This window comes from Cnephaeus nilssonii (genome assembly GCF_951640355.1).
Source record: "Cnephaeus nilssonii genome assembly, chromosome: 7".
NCBI lineage: Eukaryota > Metazoa > Chordata > Mammalia > Chiroptera > Vespertilionidae > Cnephaeus > Cnephaeus nilssonii.
The window spans coordinates 72,555,556-72,572,949 of NC_137078.1; the positions used below are offsets into that span (position 1 = coordinate 72,555,556).

General features: G+C 40.1%; 2 protein-coding genes across 3 annotated transcripts in view; both read right to left on the reverse strand.

Annotated features, from left to right (window-relative positions):
• Positions 1-17,394, reverse strand: part of USP24 (ubiquitin specific peptidase 24) — a 143,613-nt gene that overhangs the window by 94,254 nt on the left and 31,965 nt on the right. The window contains exons 2-3 of one of the 2 annotated variants that reach the window (XM_079776309.1): positions 4,647-4,809; positions 3,303-3,370 (exon numbers count right to left, since the gene is read on the reverse strand). In XM_079776309.1, coding sequence (XP_079632435.1) covers positions 3,303-3,370; positions 4,647-4,809 — 231 coding nt within the window. Of the gene's footprint in view, positions 1-3,302; positions 3,371-4,646; positions 4,813-17,394 lie in introns of both variants that reach the window. The other variant, XM_079776308.1, reaches the window with a different exon arrangement.
• The window catches only part of RIMS3 (regulating synaptic membrane exocytosis 3), a 273,736-nt gene that overhangs the window by 37,355 nt on the left and 218,987 nt on the right, over positions 1-17,394 (reverse strand). The gene's annotated exons all lie outside the window — the stretch shown is intronic.

A 17,394-nucleotide genomic window follows, 5' to 3' on the forward strand; every position in this document is an offset into this window, starting at 1 on the left:
TAATTAAAAAATTTTTAATTTGCTCCTGTACTTTTCAGTATTTCTAGGGAAGGTTAAATGGTTTAGAGCAACTAGATCAACTCCTATACTGTGTTTTCTAGCTGTGTAGCCTTGGACAAATGTACCAAAGTTTTCAAAGGCTCAGTTAGTTCTCTCATCTCTAAAGAGACAAAGTTCTCACCAACTTTACACAGATGTTATGATTATCAAAAGATGTAACAAATGTGGAACTATTTTACAAATTGTGAGATATTATTATTAATTTAGCTTGGAGATAACCATTAACCAGTATTCCTGGAGTCTAAGAAATGAATTCCATCGATTCTAACATATACATTTTTTTAATGATTGTTTATATCTCAGAAACAGGACTGCATCTTCCCACCTGCTGACCAGATTACAACAGGATTCTGAATGTGAAAAAATATTTAGAAATACCTTAGCAGTTTATTTTGCTTGCATTTCTCTTTTTGGTTTGTATAAAAGTAATATTCAACTTTTAAAAATGTTTAAGTAAATCAAAATAGCTCTAAGTGATAAGGCACTGCAATATTGTTTACTTTGTAGCTATTTTTCTTAAATATAAGCATAAAATATAAGCCAATGGTACATCTTATACTCAGCTTCTTACATTTGTTAAAAAGAGGGAACAGGCACATAGATGAATCTAAAATCATCATTACTGAATTTCCCCAATCCTCAGTATTCTATTCCTTGAGGAAGCCTAATTCAGAAACAATGGCTAAAACAGGGAATGAGAACTCAAAGGATTTCGCTTATTAAAATAATGGTAAATTGATACAGTGATTTCATGTTTGCATAAGATTTCCCTTCAGAGAGAAAATACAGTGCAATAAAAATTTAATCGTGGCCACATTAAGAAGCTCTTAACAAGAGCAGCCTAAGAGAGCTCAAACTTCTTTAGCTGCAGAGGAAAACCTCAGTTCCAGATTTTTGATATTCCAATTAGTTGCACTATTTGCTTAAATGAGCAATAAACATAAGACTGATTTTGATATAAACCAAGGAGTGTTTTCTCGCTTGCCTATATATTCTTCTTATATTTAAAAGTTAAAGCAGCAGAGATTAACATTCAAGAAGCTTCACGGTGACAATAACAAAAAAAGTAGGTGGGTTAAGCACTATTCCCTCTGTTGCCATCTCATTTATTCAGTTTTTAATTGGAAAATGAAGTTCTGTCTTCCAGAAGAGATGCAGAAGAACAGGCAGCACCTGGTGGGGAAGATGCATACCTGTGCACTATGGCCACACCTAGATTTTTTCCCATGCCTCAATATACTAGTAAAGAATCCAGGCTGGCCTGAGGAGTAAGGTGAAGAAAGCAGAAACGACAACCAAGCTCCTTTTGTGCATCTCATTCATACAAGTGCTTAATAACTTATACCCTTCTGAAAATTTTGAGGCAGCTTATAAGAAAAACCTAGAGAAGGGGGTAGAAGGAGAGTCACCATACCAGAAAACACAGCTAAGGAAACCAAGACCAATTATATAAAACACTACTGAGTTTTCCAGCAGCCAAGTCTAAAGGCACACAGAATTCTGTAGCTCTTCCGATTTAATAAAAGAAAGCATGCCTTATTGATGGGAGGAGAATCTTTTTTAAAGTTCTCAACACTAAAGGAATTTAACAGGCATTTTTACCATAAACAACCATGAACAATACAATGCAGGGTGCCCTTGTGCTCAGTTTTACAGAAAAAAAACCAAACAACCCCTTGATCATTTGTTATACTATTACCAACAGCTGAGGGCATAATATAAAAGTCCTCTGAAGCGTCTCTGTATAGAATTAGAGTATTATATTCCAGAAATGCAACTTGCTAATGAATTGACAGGGCTCTCTGAATCTGGAGATCATCGGCCTAAAGGTCCTTTCCTTATGCTAATAAATCCTTTCCATGACTGAGGAAACTTGCATTTTCTCTCTCTGTAAATGTATGCATATATTATACTAGAGGCCCGATGCATGAAATTTGTGCAAGGGGCTCGGCCCTCACAGCCCCAGCTTCGTCCAGAAGGTCATCCGGCTGTCTGGTCTAATTAGCATTATTACACTTTTATTATTATAGATGTCTCACAGTTTGCTACATTACTACTCTGATTCTTACCAGAATTCTTAAAAACTTAAAATAATTTTAAACTATAAATTGGTCAATGAATTCATCCAAAATGAAGATAAATTCTCATTCCAAATAATCCCTAACCAAATGACAATTTTAAAGATTTCTTCCCTTTTTCAAAGACGAAGCTATTTTTTGTTCCTATAATTAATTTTGTTATTTTTTAAGTCGTGAATCAAAGGAGATTCTATCTGTCAAGATGCAAATGAGAATTATAGTTTGCAAATGAACAGCTTGTTTTACTGGGTTTTAAGATACTTTACTCATCTGTAGTTATAGTAACTTACTTGCATGAGACAAAAATGGTTGTCAAAACCCAGAAGTAAAAGACCGGAGACTCATTTATTCTTTTTAAAAAATATATATTTTTATTGATTTCAGAGAAGAAGGGAGAGGGAGAGAGATAGAAAAAGGAATGATGAGAATCATCGATCCGCTGCCTCCTGCACGCCCCGCACTGGGGATCGAGCCCACAACCCAGGCATGTGCCCTTGACCAGAATCAAACCCGGGACTCTTCAGTCAGCAGGCCAACGCTCTATTCACTGAGCCAAACAGCTAGGGCTCATTTATTCTTTCAACAAAGATTTACTAAATCCTTTCTTTGAGCTCAGCACTGGCTACACGCTGGGGAAAACAACAGTGTCTATGACATTGCCCCGGTTCTTGTGGGAATTCAGGACTCATCCTGAAAAGGGAATCTTCCTTCCTTGAGTCAGAAAAACAAGTCCTGTGGTCTCCTATTATCACTCTATCCCAACACAGATGCTGTCATCCACATGTCACTGCCAGCAAGAATACTCAATCCAGTCAAACTTTCTGTAGTTTAAAACATCTGCTTCTACCTCAGTAAAATAAGTATTAAATGGCTTGTATTCTGATAAATATTATCTTCCTAAGAGCCACAATCCTTAGTTTAGTAAGATGTCTAATATCCTAGTATAAAATTTTAACCTTAACAATTAAATAGAACTGTTAGTCAACCAAAAGACATGTGCAAATCATTTATAAGCCCCAAATTTACAGCTACTTTTTTCATATTAGAGGATTCCTCAGTTGAACAAGATTCATAAACTGATCTCACACATAAAAAACTAAATCAAAAAGCCTGTTCACCTTCAACCCCAGCAGAAAAGAAATCAGCAGAGCACATATTTCTTACCTTTTTAAATGCTTCAGGCATACACCTATCCATAAATCTTTTACAATTCTCATCAGACTCGGAGAGACCTTAGTAAAATAAATGAAAAAATATGCCTTAGATTTTTAAGTAGTTTGTAGAGACCATATGTATCATTCCAAATTCATACATCTGGAACTATTTATGATAGAAACCTTGATTCTTAAGGGATTATTAAAAGCAGAATATAAACATTCTGATGAAGGAACAGGCTGAGAAACAATCACAGTATTAATTTATTTATTAGTAGCACAATGTATTTATTATCACTTATTCATTATTAATATACATTTGTTAAATAGTATAATAAATAAATATTAATTAGAACTGAAATGGTTGAACTTATGTTTCCATGTCAGAGTAACTTCAAATGACCTGATTAAATAACTAATAAAACACCAACACTAACTACTTACCATTAATTTCCTAAACAGCTCTATAAAATACAAATATTCTCAATAAATGCCAAAAATCACTCTTCTTCCCTAAAACAAACTGATGAATTCTGTGTAACAAAATGCACAGAATGGTGCCTGGCACACAGTACGTGATAAAAACTTGCTAAGTGAATGCCTACTGAACACATTTTCTTTTTTCAGAACCACTGCCTAGCACAGTATCTACATCCTTACAGGCACTTAATAAATGTTGCTGCTGAAAAGCCAGTAATAAACGTACCAGAAAATTGCCCATTAGGATTAAATCTAATCCTAGGGAAAACATTTCCTACCTACTAATCCTACTAATGTGCCTCATATTTAATCATGGTGGTAAACTATGCACACTTTTAATGAGGGGGGAAAAACACATACAAAATAGTGGCCCAATTCTTACTTTACAATTGAATTTAATATGAAAAAGAAATTATTTTCTCTTTAAAACATACTATAGAAGCTTCCTTATATTGACACCCATTTTTCCAACTTAGTGAAATTTTATTACTCTATTAGTTTAATATTTGTAAAGCACTTAAGACAGTGCCAAACACTTAAGCACAGAATGTCTGTTAAATAAATATTACCTTCTCTTAAAAAAATAAAAAGCCAATGAATTGGGACTTTTAAAGTGCTCCAAGCTTCTATGGAACGTTAATTTCAATTTATAAGCTTTTGCAATTATATTTTAAAGAATCTTACACTCTATTGGAGCTCGATGAAAACAGTTGATTTAATTCAAAGCTTTTATTCCACAGGGGATAAGCAAAGAATAGAGTAAATGTTCTAAGATTATACAGATAGGCAATGACAAGAACTAAATTCAAAATCAAGTCTCTTATTAAATAAAAAATAAAAAATCTGCTCATGTGTTCTGAGTCTGTAAACTTACCAAGTCTTGCAAGGTAGGTAGACGCCAACAAGCATTTGCCTAGTGATTCTTCTCGCTTGTAAGGGATGGACCAATGATCAGTCAAAACACGGCTTTCCAGTTCATATAAGTTTGTTGTAGGGAATTCAATTCCTTCCCCTGAGCAGTTTCCATTTTCATCATTCTTCTGACAAATAGGGATTATGGTAAAGAACAAACAAAACAGTGACTACTTTAAATTTTTTTTATTTAACACTGAGCAGATGCCTAATCAATAGAAGCTAATAAATAATACCAATAGTGTGGATTCCACATTTCTTTCTCATAATTTGGATTTAATGATAGAGTTCAGTGGTGACTGTAACAGCCATCGTGGGAAAGTATAGAAACCCTATTGGTGTAGTGTCAGGAGTGAGTCAGTGGTGAGGAATGGAAACAACAGGTATCTCTTTGGAGAAATTTATCAAAATTCACCAAGACTATGTCAAGTAGTCTCAACTTTTATTAGAGTGGCCTTCCTACTCCCTCAGAAGGCGAGCTCATCTCATTCTTCAAAGATGAACCTTCTCATTATAAAATAGCAAACCTACAGCCATCCTATTCTCCCCATTTTTGTTGTTTCGTTTTTCTTCACTGAAAGGATATATTTCTTCTGCCTGCTCCCTCTTCTTGATATGCTAGATCTGTTTCCCTCACCTCCCAGGACAGCACACTCCCCTGTTTTCCTCTGGTGGATCTGGCTGGTTCCATTTTATCTCCCCTTCTGGTACAACCTCCCCTTCCTGGCCATCAAGTATTGGAGTTTCTCAAACCTCAATGCTATTTCTCAAATCTCTGGCTCTTCTCATTGTACTCCAGAGAATGGCATCACATCTGTTTAGGACAGTTAGAAATCAGGACTCATCCTCTTTTTTGATGTTGAAAATTTCAAGATTTTTTAAATTAAATTTATTGGGGTGTCATTGGTTAATAAGACTATGTTTCAGGTGTACAATTCTATAATACACTAGAGGCCCGGTGCACGAAATTCATGCACTCAGGGGGCGTCCCTCAGCCTGGCCTACACCCTCTCGCAGTCCGGAAGCTCTCAGGGGATGTCTGACTGATGGGGAGCAGGCTTAAGACAGCAGTGGGACATTCTAAGCACTGCCATGGAGGTGGGAGAGGTTCCAGCCACCGCCGCTGTGCTCGCCAGCAGTGAAACCAGCTTTTGGCTGAGCAGTGTTCCCCCTTTGGGAGCGCACTGACCACCAGAGGGCAGCTCCTCCATTGAGCGGGATCCAGCCGAAACCGGCTTTCTGACATCCCCTGAGGGGTCGTGGATTGTGAGAGGATGCAGGCCAGGCCCAGGGACCCCACTGGTGCACGATCAGGGCCGGGGAGGGACGTGGGAGGTTGGCCAGCTGGGGAGGTACTGCGGGAGGGCTCCAGGGCATGTCCTGCCCATCTTGCTCAGTCCCAATCAGCTGGACCTCAACAGCAAGCTGACTACCAGTCGGAGTGTCTGCCCCCTGGTGGTCAGTGCATGTCATAGCAAGCGGTTTAGCAGCCTTGGTATATCATTAGCATGTTACGCTTTGATTGGTTGAATGAACGACTGGACAACCAGACACTTAGCATATTAGGCTTTTATTATATAGGATCATCTGTATATTGTATTGTGTGTTCACCACCCAAGTCAAGTCTCCTTCTATCACTATTTATCCCCACTTTTCTCTCTTCTACCTCTCCTCAATTCCCCTTTCCCTCTGATAATCACCATAGTAGGTCTGTGCCTATGAGTTTTCTTTTTCTTTGCTTAATCCCTTCAACTTTTCCACCAAGTACCCCAATCCCACTCCCATCTGAAAGTGTCAGTCTGTTCTCTGTATTTACTAGTATGAGTCTGTTTCTATTTTGTTTGTTAAGTTTATTTTGTTCATTAGATTCCACATACAAGTAGAATCATATAGTATTTGTCTTTCTCTGATTGGCTTATTTCACTTAGCATAATACTCCCCAGGTCCATCCATGCTGTTGCAATAGGTAAGATTTCCTCTTTCATAGCTGAGAACCAGGGACTCATTCTTAAAACCTGTTCTCCCATCTTCACCCCCAAAGAGCAGGATTAGATCTAAATTTCTCTCAAATCTATCTACTTCTGTACAGCTCCACAGAGATGCCACCATTCCTCCAAAAATCTGAGAGAAGCCTTTCCAGAATTTCCGAACTATGTCAAACTCCTTTAAACCAGCGAGTTTCAACCTTTTCCATTTCATGTGTGCCATGAGATGGAAAAGGTTGAAACCCGCTGGTTTAAAGGAGTTTGACATAGTTTGGAAATTCTAAATTTCTGGTGTGCAGAATTACTAAAATTCTGCAGCACACCAAAAAATACATTATATATTTTGCCAATCTGACTTAAAAAAAACCAAAGGTATAATTTTCATTCATTCACATGGGCGACTATTGTTGTGTTAGTTATTGTTATTTTTAAATTTGACAGTCTACAGGAAAAGAGGTCAGTGCCTCTGACTACATAATCAGGTATCGCATGCTTTAAAATTCTGGTGGCACATGCTGTGGCACACCAGTTGAAAATTGCTGCTTTCAACTCTTACACTGGAAGAACCTAATGAATTAGTTAGGGGACTCACCTACAGTGGTATGGACCTAAAAGGGGTTCTATGGGAAGTAATCTCACAGAGTGATCTATATATATAAAACCCTAATATGCAAATAGACTAAATGGCAGAACAACTGCAACAACCGAACCTGTCACTATGACGGGGGCATGCACGGAACATGGTGGGTGTCGGCAGCAGGTGGCAGAGCTCGGAACATGGCAGGTGTTGTCAGCTGCGGCGGGATGGTGGAGCAGGTGAGCGGGGGCACCAGACCAAGGTGGGGCAGTGGTCGCTGTCATCAGGGTGAGCCTCTAATGGTTACTGAAAATTCTTTGCTCCCACACGCTGCGGTCCTGCCCAGCGCTCACACCTGCTGGCAGTGCCGGCCCCACTCGCCAGCCCCGATCACTCGGTGCCATCAGAGAGTGCGAGCGGCAGCTGCTGGCCCCAATCGTCCCTCAGGTCTTCTCCACCTCACCCTGCTCCTGAGGGGCGATCTGGGCTCACAGCCACCTCTCACACCCTCTGCTGGCACCGGTCCCAATCATTCCTCGCCATCAGCAGGTGTGAGCAGCGGTGGCAGGAGCAGGGCAGCCAGCAGACAGGAGACTGGGGGCCGCGACAGGAGGAGCTGGGCAGGGGCACGGAGGATGGGCTGAGACCCGCCCCAGTGCCCACCGCAGCTTCACAGCCCACAGTTCCTTTCAAGGTACATGAATTCACGCACTGAGCCTCTAGTCTAACCATAAATTCCTAACGAGGCAAGTCACGATGGGTGGTCACACCCCAGGCATATAACGTTTTTTCCCCTTTATTGATTAAGGTATTACATATGTGTCCTTATCCCCCCATTACCCCCACCACTCCCCCCGCTCATGCCCTCACCCCCCTGGTGTCCGTGTCCATTGGTTAGGCTTATATGCATGCACACAAGTCCTTTGGTTTATCTCTCCCCCTTATCCCCACCCTCCCCGACCTTCCCTCTGAGGTTTGACAGTCTGATCGATGCTTCTCTGTCTCTGGATCTGTTTTTGTTCATCAGTTTATGTTGTTCATTATATTCCACAAATGAGTGAGATCATGTGATATTTATCTTTCTCTGACTGGCTTATTTCGCTTAGCATAATGCTTTCCAGGTCCATCCATGCTGTTGCAAATGGTAAGAATTCCTTCTTTTTTACTGCAGTGTAGTATTTCATTGTGTCTATGTACCATAGTTTTTTAATCTACTCATCTGCTGATGGGCACTTAACTCATCTGCTGATGGGCACTTAGGCTGTTTCCAAATCTTAGCTATGGTAAATTGTGCTGTTATGAACATAGGGGTGCATATATCCTTTCTGATTGGTGTCTCTAGTTTCTTGGGCTATATTCCTAGAAGTGGGATCACTGGGTGGCATATAACTTCTTTACTAACAGGCTTATCCTTGCCTTAGGCAAGCCTTGGTCCAATTTCCATGCCTCTAGCAATTGCCCTCTGTCAGACTCCTTCTAATACCCAATTACCCTTTCAGACCTCTCCTTCTGATAGGTATAACTAGAGGCCTGGTGCACGAAATGCGTGCATGGGTAGGGTGCCTAGACCTGGCCGGCTATCAAGGCCAATTGGGGCCTTCCTTCCCCCAGCTGCCGGCCAGGGCCTTCCTTCGTTCCGTGCCACCCCCTGGTGGTCAGCGCACATCATAGCGAGCAGTCGAACTCCCAGTCAAACTCCTGAGGGGACAATTGCATATTAGCCTTTTATTATATAGGATAATTCAATCCCTGCCTTGCTTTCTCTCACTTTCATTCCCCCCCCCCCCCCCCAATTCCAAATGCATAAGAGAAATTGCAAACTTATTCTTGGGAGCATTTAAGATCTTGCTCTTAGGCATATGTCCTCAGTTTGGCTCAAATAAACTTTTATAAAAATTCTCTAGGTTTGATGTTTCTTACATGGACAATGGTAAAAAAGCTTAAATTACACTTTTTCAGAAGCCATCTATTGGTAACAAATAATTGGTTTCCAAATACTTTTAAATTTTTAAATTATATGTCCTTTTTAGAAAATATGACAAAAATAAAGCTCATCATTAGTCCCACCATTTAAAAATTAATCATAGACATTTTAACACCAATATTTTTCCAGTAAAAGCTTTTCTTAAAAATTCATAAATGTGACATTAACCTATTTCACCACCTCCATGGCCACTCATCATACTCTCATAAATAAAGACAATATTAATATAGTATTTCTTCTCCTATTTAAGACAGATGCAAAAAGCAATAATTATAAAAGCTTGTATATGGGCTTATAATACATAAAATATGCTTTGACTATGTATGTATATAGATGTAGATATAAACAAAACCAATTCCAACTCTGTGCCCTGGATTTCATTTTTAAGTGCATGCTGTGACCTTTGACCAACCTCACTGTCCTTAGAAAGCATATCAAAGCCTTCTAGTTGATGATTGTGTGTTCTTGAAAATGCAGCCATTATGTGGCCTCTATTCCTTTGTATTGTCAATCATTAGTAGCTGGGTTATAGTTAATGGAGGAAAGAAGGCTTCATCTTCCCCCGTTTCTTGTGGGAGTGGGGTTCTTGGGGTACTGCTCAAATAAGCATTTCCAGAGGGCCCCATGTGAGGATACAATATAAAAGAAAGCTTTATTTCCGTGGAATTTAATCCCATTTCCCTTAGTCCAGCCATAGAAAAAGTATAGCTGGGGCTTCAGTAGAGCTAAAATCAGAGCCAGTGTCAAGAGTTTCCTTTCCATGTTGGAGCTGGATCCAGCACAGCATCAGACTAACTTAAGTGTGTTTCCCTGCTGCAGTCCATTAGTTCATAGTCTGTAGGGTCCACATGGCTATGGGTCATATGGAGAAAGCGGAAACAAGAGAGTCCTGCTCCCTAAACCCCAAGCCAAGAGTCAAGCATAACAATAGAGCAACAAGAGTGAGAACTCATTTGTTTAGGGGATTTGTATCCCCAAATTTTGATGGGTTTGCATTGGCTCTGCCCATTCTGGCCTATGATCCCGGTCCCCAGGTCTGACTGACAGCAAGCACCTTTCCTAGTCCCCCTAACTTTACTGGCCATGTGTAGTCTATCTTCCCCTTGTGGGTCTCTTCTCCCAGTGTTTTGCAGGGAATAGGCGGATGGTTCCCTGGAGAGTGCAAAGCTACAGCTTCCTGGTGAAGCTGTCCAAATACCATTCCTATAATGTCTGCCTTCCCCTTAGCTAATTACAATGGTATCAATACTATAAAAAAGTACAATAAAAGGAAACTGTAACAGAAAATAATCTTTGCAAAATTGCTGGTTCATTTGTTCCACTCTGACCCAATTTTCCTCTTTATCCTATAATAAATGCTACAGAGGTGGCTGCTTCATTTTTTTTGGTCTGAAAATCCCTTCTACAAGAATAAATTCAAAATGGATTAAAGACTTAAATGTAAGACTCAAACCCATAAAACTCCTAGCAACAAAAGCGCTGATATTTCCCTTAGCAACATCTTTTTAAAAAAAATTATATTTCACTGATTTCTTTACAGAGAGGAAGGGAGATGGATAGAGTCAGAAACATCGATGAGAGAGAAACATCGATCAGCTGCCTCCTGCACAACCCCCACCGGGGATGTGCCTGCAACCAAGGTATATGCCCTTGACCAGAATCAAACCCGGGACCCCCCAGTCTGCAGGCTGACGCTCCATCCACTGAGCCAAACCAGCCAGGGCCCCTTAGCAATATCTTGTCTGATATATCTCCTTGGGCAAGGTAAACAACAAAACAACAAACAAAACCCAATGGAACTACAACAAACTAAAAAGTTTTTGAACAACAAAAGAAGCCATCAAGAAAACAAAAAGACAACCTACTGAGAGAAGATATCATCTGATAAGGGGAAAATATCCAAAATGTATTAAGAAGTCATACAACCCAACACCTAAAAGCCAAACAATCCAATTAAAAAATAGGCAGAGGACCTAAAGAGACATTTCTCCAAAGAGGACATACAGATGGCCAGTGGACATATCAAAAGATGCTCAAGGTCACTAATTGTTGGAGAAATGCACAATGATGTATCACCTCATATCTGTCAGAATGGCTATCATCAATAAATTCACAAACAACAAATGCTGGCCAAGAGTCAGCACAACAAAAGAGAACTGGCAAGGATGTGGAGAAAAGGGAACCCTCATGCAGTGCTGGTGGTGGGAATGCAGAATGGTACAGCCACTATGGTAAACAGTGTGGAGGGGCCTCAAAAAATTAAAAATGGAACCACCTCATTACCCAGAGATTCCACTTTTAGATATATAGCCGAAGAAACCCAAAACACGAATTCAAAAGAATATTTGCACCCCTATGTTCATTGCAACATTATCTATACTAATAATAGACAAATATGTAAATTGACCATACATCCGTGACACGCACAGCCAATCAGGAGTGAATATGCAAATTAACCCAACAAAGATGGCGGGCCTGTTTGCAGCGCATACGCGCGCAGGAACCGAGCAGCCGTGGGTGGGGTGGGAGTCCCCGGGAACCCCGCCTGCTTTGAGCCTGAGGCCAGCGTGCATGCACACTGGCGCCGAGCAGCCGGGGTCCCGGGGACACCACTGGAGTGTCCCATCCTGTCAGCCCAGCCTAGGGGCAGCTGGAATTTGCAGTCCTTTTCATTTGTGCAGCCCCTGGACCGGAAGCAGAAACCAAGAGCGCGTGGAGCACTAGGAATTCTGGGAATCGTAGTTCTGGTGGCAGACACATTGCAGGATCTCCTAGACCAATGATGGGCAACCTTTTGAGTTTGGTGTGTCAAACTTCGCCAAAAAACTGAGCATAACTAGGGTAGTGTGTCACTTAGAGGAAAAAACTAACTCCAAGACTCTAGTCGCAAATGTTTCATCCTCCCCTATTAGACACTCTGTGCCGGAGGTCTGTAGGCCAAAACAACAGAAGTCCAGCACAGAGCATCTAGTTCTGGGACTTCTGGTTAAGCCGGGATCTTTGCCCTCACTTCCGCCGGCAGAGCAGGGAGCAGCGGAACGCAGCGGGGGACGCATCTCTGGGGGCCCTGCCATTACCAGTAACCAAATAACAGTTAACCACAGCAACCATTATCTACTGTTCTGGAGTATCATGGATTTCTAATCCATCATTACTGAGATAAGTGAGGGGGAGGCTGGGAGAGGCGAGGGTTTGTGGTGTGCTATGGGTGCTGTTTCCCGCCATTAGAAATAGCGGCAGCCATTTTAATTCACATAAGGAACACCATCTTGCTCCATAGTGCAGACTCCATTTCACCACTATTACTGTTGTGCATCCTTATTAACCCCTATTTCTGCTTATTAACCCTGCCCTTTCCTAAAAGACAGTTATATGCACCATTTTGTGGTTAGTTAGGCTAGTTAACCCCTAATTGCCTGCAGGCCTAACAAGCTATCTATAATTCTATCTTCTGTCATGCCCCCCTAATGGAGAACCCAAAAAATAAAAAACTAAGGTTAAGTAAAGGAAGTGGTAGTAGCAGTGGCCGACCCTTTCAAGAGACATGGACCGAGATGTATGGCTTTATAGAAAAAAATGGCAGATCATTTTGCGTTCTATGTACTGAAACGGTAGTAAGCAGAACGTGGAATATAAATAGACATTTTGAAACTAATCATTCCCAGCTCTTGGAAAAAAGTGAGGATGAAAGGAAGGAATACATTTCCAGGCAGCTACACCTTTATAAGAGCCAATCTAATTCCATCCTTAAATTTATGAAAGGCTCTACAAATTTAACATCTGCAAGTTTGAGCATTGCTCACTCTATAGCTCAGCATGGAAAAGAGCTCAGTGAGGGAGAATTTATTAAAGAAACTCTCCTAAGATGTGCACCAGTTCTATTTCACGATATGCAGAATAAAGATGCAATTATTAAGAGAATATCTGAGTTACCACTCAGTAGAAATATCATAAAAGACCAAATAATGAGACTGAACACAAACGTACAACATCAATTAAAGAGAGACATAAGGAAGTGTAAATATTTTTCGATCTCTCTTGATGAAACTGATGTCACATCACATGCTCAGTTGGCCATTATTGGTCGATATTCTGATGGTCTCACAATGAGAGAAGAGTTGATAAAGTTAGTATCAGTGTCAACAAGTAAATCAGGAAGCGAAATATGTAAGGTTGTTATACAAACATTTCGTGACCTAAGCATTGATATCTCTAAAGTTGTGTCAGTGACGACAGATGGGGCACCAAATATGGTGGGGGAAAAGTTGGATTTGTCAAATTGTTTACAGAAGCTATTGGACATCCGATTGTGCCTTTTCATTGTATTATCCATCAGGAGGCTTTATGTGCCAAGGCAGGATTCACCAACTTAAACGACTTAATGTCAGTTGTTACAAAAATAGTTAATTTAATAGCTGCTCGCCCCCTTCACAAGCGAGAATTTCGGCACTTTTACTGGAGGTTGATTCCACCTACAGTGGACTGCTGATGTACAATAATGTAAGATGGCTGAGTCAAGGCAAAGTTCTTGAGCGCTTTGTGGAGTGCTTTGAAGAAATTAAGGTATTTCTTTTTTTTTTTTTTTTAGATTTTTAATTTTTAAAAAAATATATTTTATTGATTTTTTTACAGAGAGGAAGAGAGAGGGATAGAGAGTTAGAAACATCGATGAGAGAGAAACATCAATCAGCTGCCTCTTGCACACCCCCTACTGGGGATGTGCCTGCAACCAAGGTACATGCCCTTGACAGGAATCGAACCTGGGACCCTTGAGTCTGCAGGCCGACGCTCTATCCACTGAGCCAAACCGGTTTCAGCATAAGGTATTTCTTGACGATAAGGATCTGGGAAACTTTCTTCAGCTAAATGATGATAAGTGCGTCAACACCCTGATGTTTTTTACAGATCTCTCTGTTCATATTAATGAACTGAACTTAAAGTTACAAGGTTTTGGCAAAAGTATTGACGTTATGTTTGGATACATAAAAGCTTTTGAAAGTAAAGTTAAAATTTTCAAGCGAGATGTAGAAACTAAAACTTATAAGTATTTTCCTCGAGTAACAAAGTATTTTGAGAAGGCCAGTGCAGCTGTACAAAATGAAATGGAACTCTTGCATATGAAGTACCAGCATGTTTTAGACTCGTTACTTGACCAGTTTAGTGATAGATTTAGTCAATTTAGAAGTCTAGAACAGACCATGAAAATAATTTAGTATCCTGATGTAGTAGTCTACAGTAATTTGGAATTAAATGGTTTCCAGTGGATGCAAATTGATGATTTGGAGATGCAACTTGCAGAATTTCAAGACGGTATCTGGGCTCAGGTGTTTGTCGACTTGAGGTCAAAGCTTGAGAATCTGGAAAGGTGCCGCTTGGAGAATCAAGAGGAGTGCCACTACGAACAGGAAATTTGGAGTGCCTGGAACCGACTACCAGACACGTTTAGCACCCTGAAAAATATAGCAATGGCTTTACTCACAATTTTTCCCTCTACATACTTTTGTGAGGCCTTATTCTCAGCGTTAAATAATATCAAAACCAACAAAAGAAACAGATACACAGATGAAGTTAGTAGCGCTTGCTTGGGCCTGAAGTGTACAAAATACCAACCTTCAATTGAAGATTTAGCCAATGAAATTCAGCAACAAAAAAGTCACTAATAGGCAGGTTAGTTAAAGAATTCCCCCTCCCCCTCACTTATCTTAGTTCACGGCACCCCACACAAGCTAAATAATATCAAGACCAACAAAAGAAACTGACTGACGGATGAACAAAGAAGTCACTAAGCAGGTAAGTTAAATATTTAGTTTTTGGTTTATTAAATACAATTATATATAACAATTATACATTTATGTTTTTTAACTATAAATACCGCGAAATAATGCTTTTTCCTCAAAGTGACACACTACTCGAGTTATGCTCAGTTTTTTGGCGAAGTTTGACACCAAGCTCAAAAGGTTGCCCATCACTGCACTAGAGCAAAGTGAGCCTGGAGCAAGTTACTGTTGCAGGTGGGGGATGGAGGGAAAGCAAAGGTGAGAGACATAAGTAAAGTCACAGCGTCGAGGAAAAATTAAAGGGAAGAGATCCTGCAACTTCTAGGAAATCTCCACCAATGGATTAAAGAAAAACAAAAAAGACCTCTATTATTCTGTGAGCACCAAACCTAACTGGGTTGGGGTCTCAGACAATTTGCTCATATGATTGCAAAGACAGACAGAAACTCCCAGAATGGAGAGGGCTCCCCTGAGGGTTCCCAGATTGGAGAGGGTGCAGTTCGGGCTGAGTGACCCACCCCCTGTACACGAATCTTCGTACACCAGGCCCCTAGTTTACAATAGCCAAGATATGGAAGCAACCCAAGTGCCCATCAATAGACGAGTGGCTAAAAAGCTGTGGTACAAATTGACCCAAAACCATTACAGTCAGTTAATATATGACAAAGGAGGCAAGAACATACAATGGTTAAAAACAGTCTCATCAACAAATGGTACCAGGAAAACTGAACAGACACATGCAAAAAGATGAAATTAGACCATCAACTTATACCATACACAAGAATAAACTCAAAATGGATAAAAGACTTAAATGTAAGGCATGAAACCATAACAATCTTATAAGAAAACATAGGCAGTTAAATCTCAGACATCTCACGTAGCAGAATTTTTGCTGATACATCTCCTAGAGCAAGAGAAAGGAAAAAATAAACATATGAGACTACATCAAAATAAAAAGCTTCTGTACTACAAAAGAAACCACCATCAAAATGAAAAGAAAACCCACTGTATGGGAGAACATATTTGCCAATGATATATTGATAAAAGGTTAATTTCCAAAATATATAAAGTACTTATACAACTCAACAAAAGAAAGACAACCCAATTAAAAAATGGGCTGAGGACCTGAATAGACATTTCTCCAAAAAGGACATACAAATGGCCAACAGACATATGAAAAAATGCTCAAAGTCACTAATCATCAGAGAAATGCAAGTTAAAATAACAATGAGCTATGCTTCACACCTGTCAGAATGGCTATCATCAAAAAATCAACAAACAACAAGTGCTGGTGAGGATGCAGAGAAAAGGGAATAATAGTTCACTTCTTGTGGGGATGCAGACTGGTGCAGCCACTATGGAATACAGTATGGAGTTTCCTCAAAAAATTAAAAATGGAACTTCCGTTTGACCCAGCAATCCCACTTCTGGGAATATATCCTAAAAAACCTGAAACACCAATCAGAGAGAATATATGCACCCCTATGTTTATCACAGCGTTATTTACAATAGCTAAGATTTGGAAACAGCCCAAGTGCCCATCAGTAGATGAATGGATAAAAAAGCTGTGGGAGCCTTAGCTGGTTTGGCTCAATAGATAGAGAGTCGGCCTGTGGACTGAAGGGTCCCGGGTTCAATCCCGGTCAAGGGCCCATGCCCGAGTTATGGGCTCGATCCCCAGTAGGGGGCATGCAGGAGGTAGCTGATTAATGATTCTCTCTCATCATTGATGTTTCTATCTTTCTCTCCCTGTCCCTTCCTCTCTGAAATAAAAAAACAAAACAAAACAAAAAACACACCTGGTGGGACATTTACACAATGGAATGCTATGCAGCTATAAAAAAGAGGAATTTCTTATCCTTTGAGACCTGGAGATTATTATGCTAAGTGAAATAAGCCAATCTGAGAAAGACAAATATCACATGATTGCCCTTATTTGTGGAATCTAATGAACAAAATGAATTGACCAACAAAATAAGACCCGAAGCATGGGGGCATGGAACAGACTGACATACTTCAGTGTGTGGATTGGGGGGACGAGAAGAGATAAACTAAAGAACTTATATGCATAGCCCATGGACACAGCCAATAGGGTGATGAAGACCTGGAGGATTGGGTAGGGGCTGGGAGGAGGGGAGTAAAGGGAGGGAAAATAGGAGGCATCTGTAATACTATCAACAATAAAAAAGTATATATATTTTTTAAAAAGTTGTGGTACATACATACAATGGAATATTACTTGGCTATAAAAGAGAAATTTTACCATTTGCAACAGCATGGATGACCTAGAGGGTATTATGCTAAGTGAAATAAGTCAGACAGAAAAGACAAATACAAAATAATTTCCTTATATGTGGAATCTAAAGAACAACATAAATGAACAAACA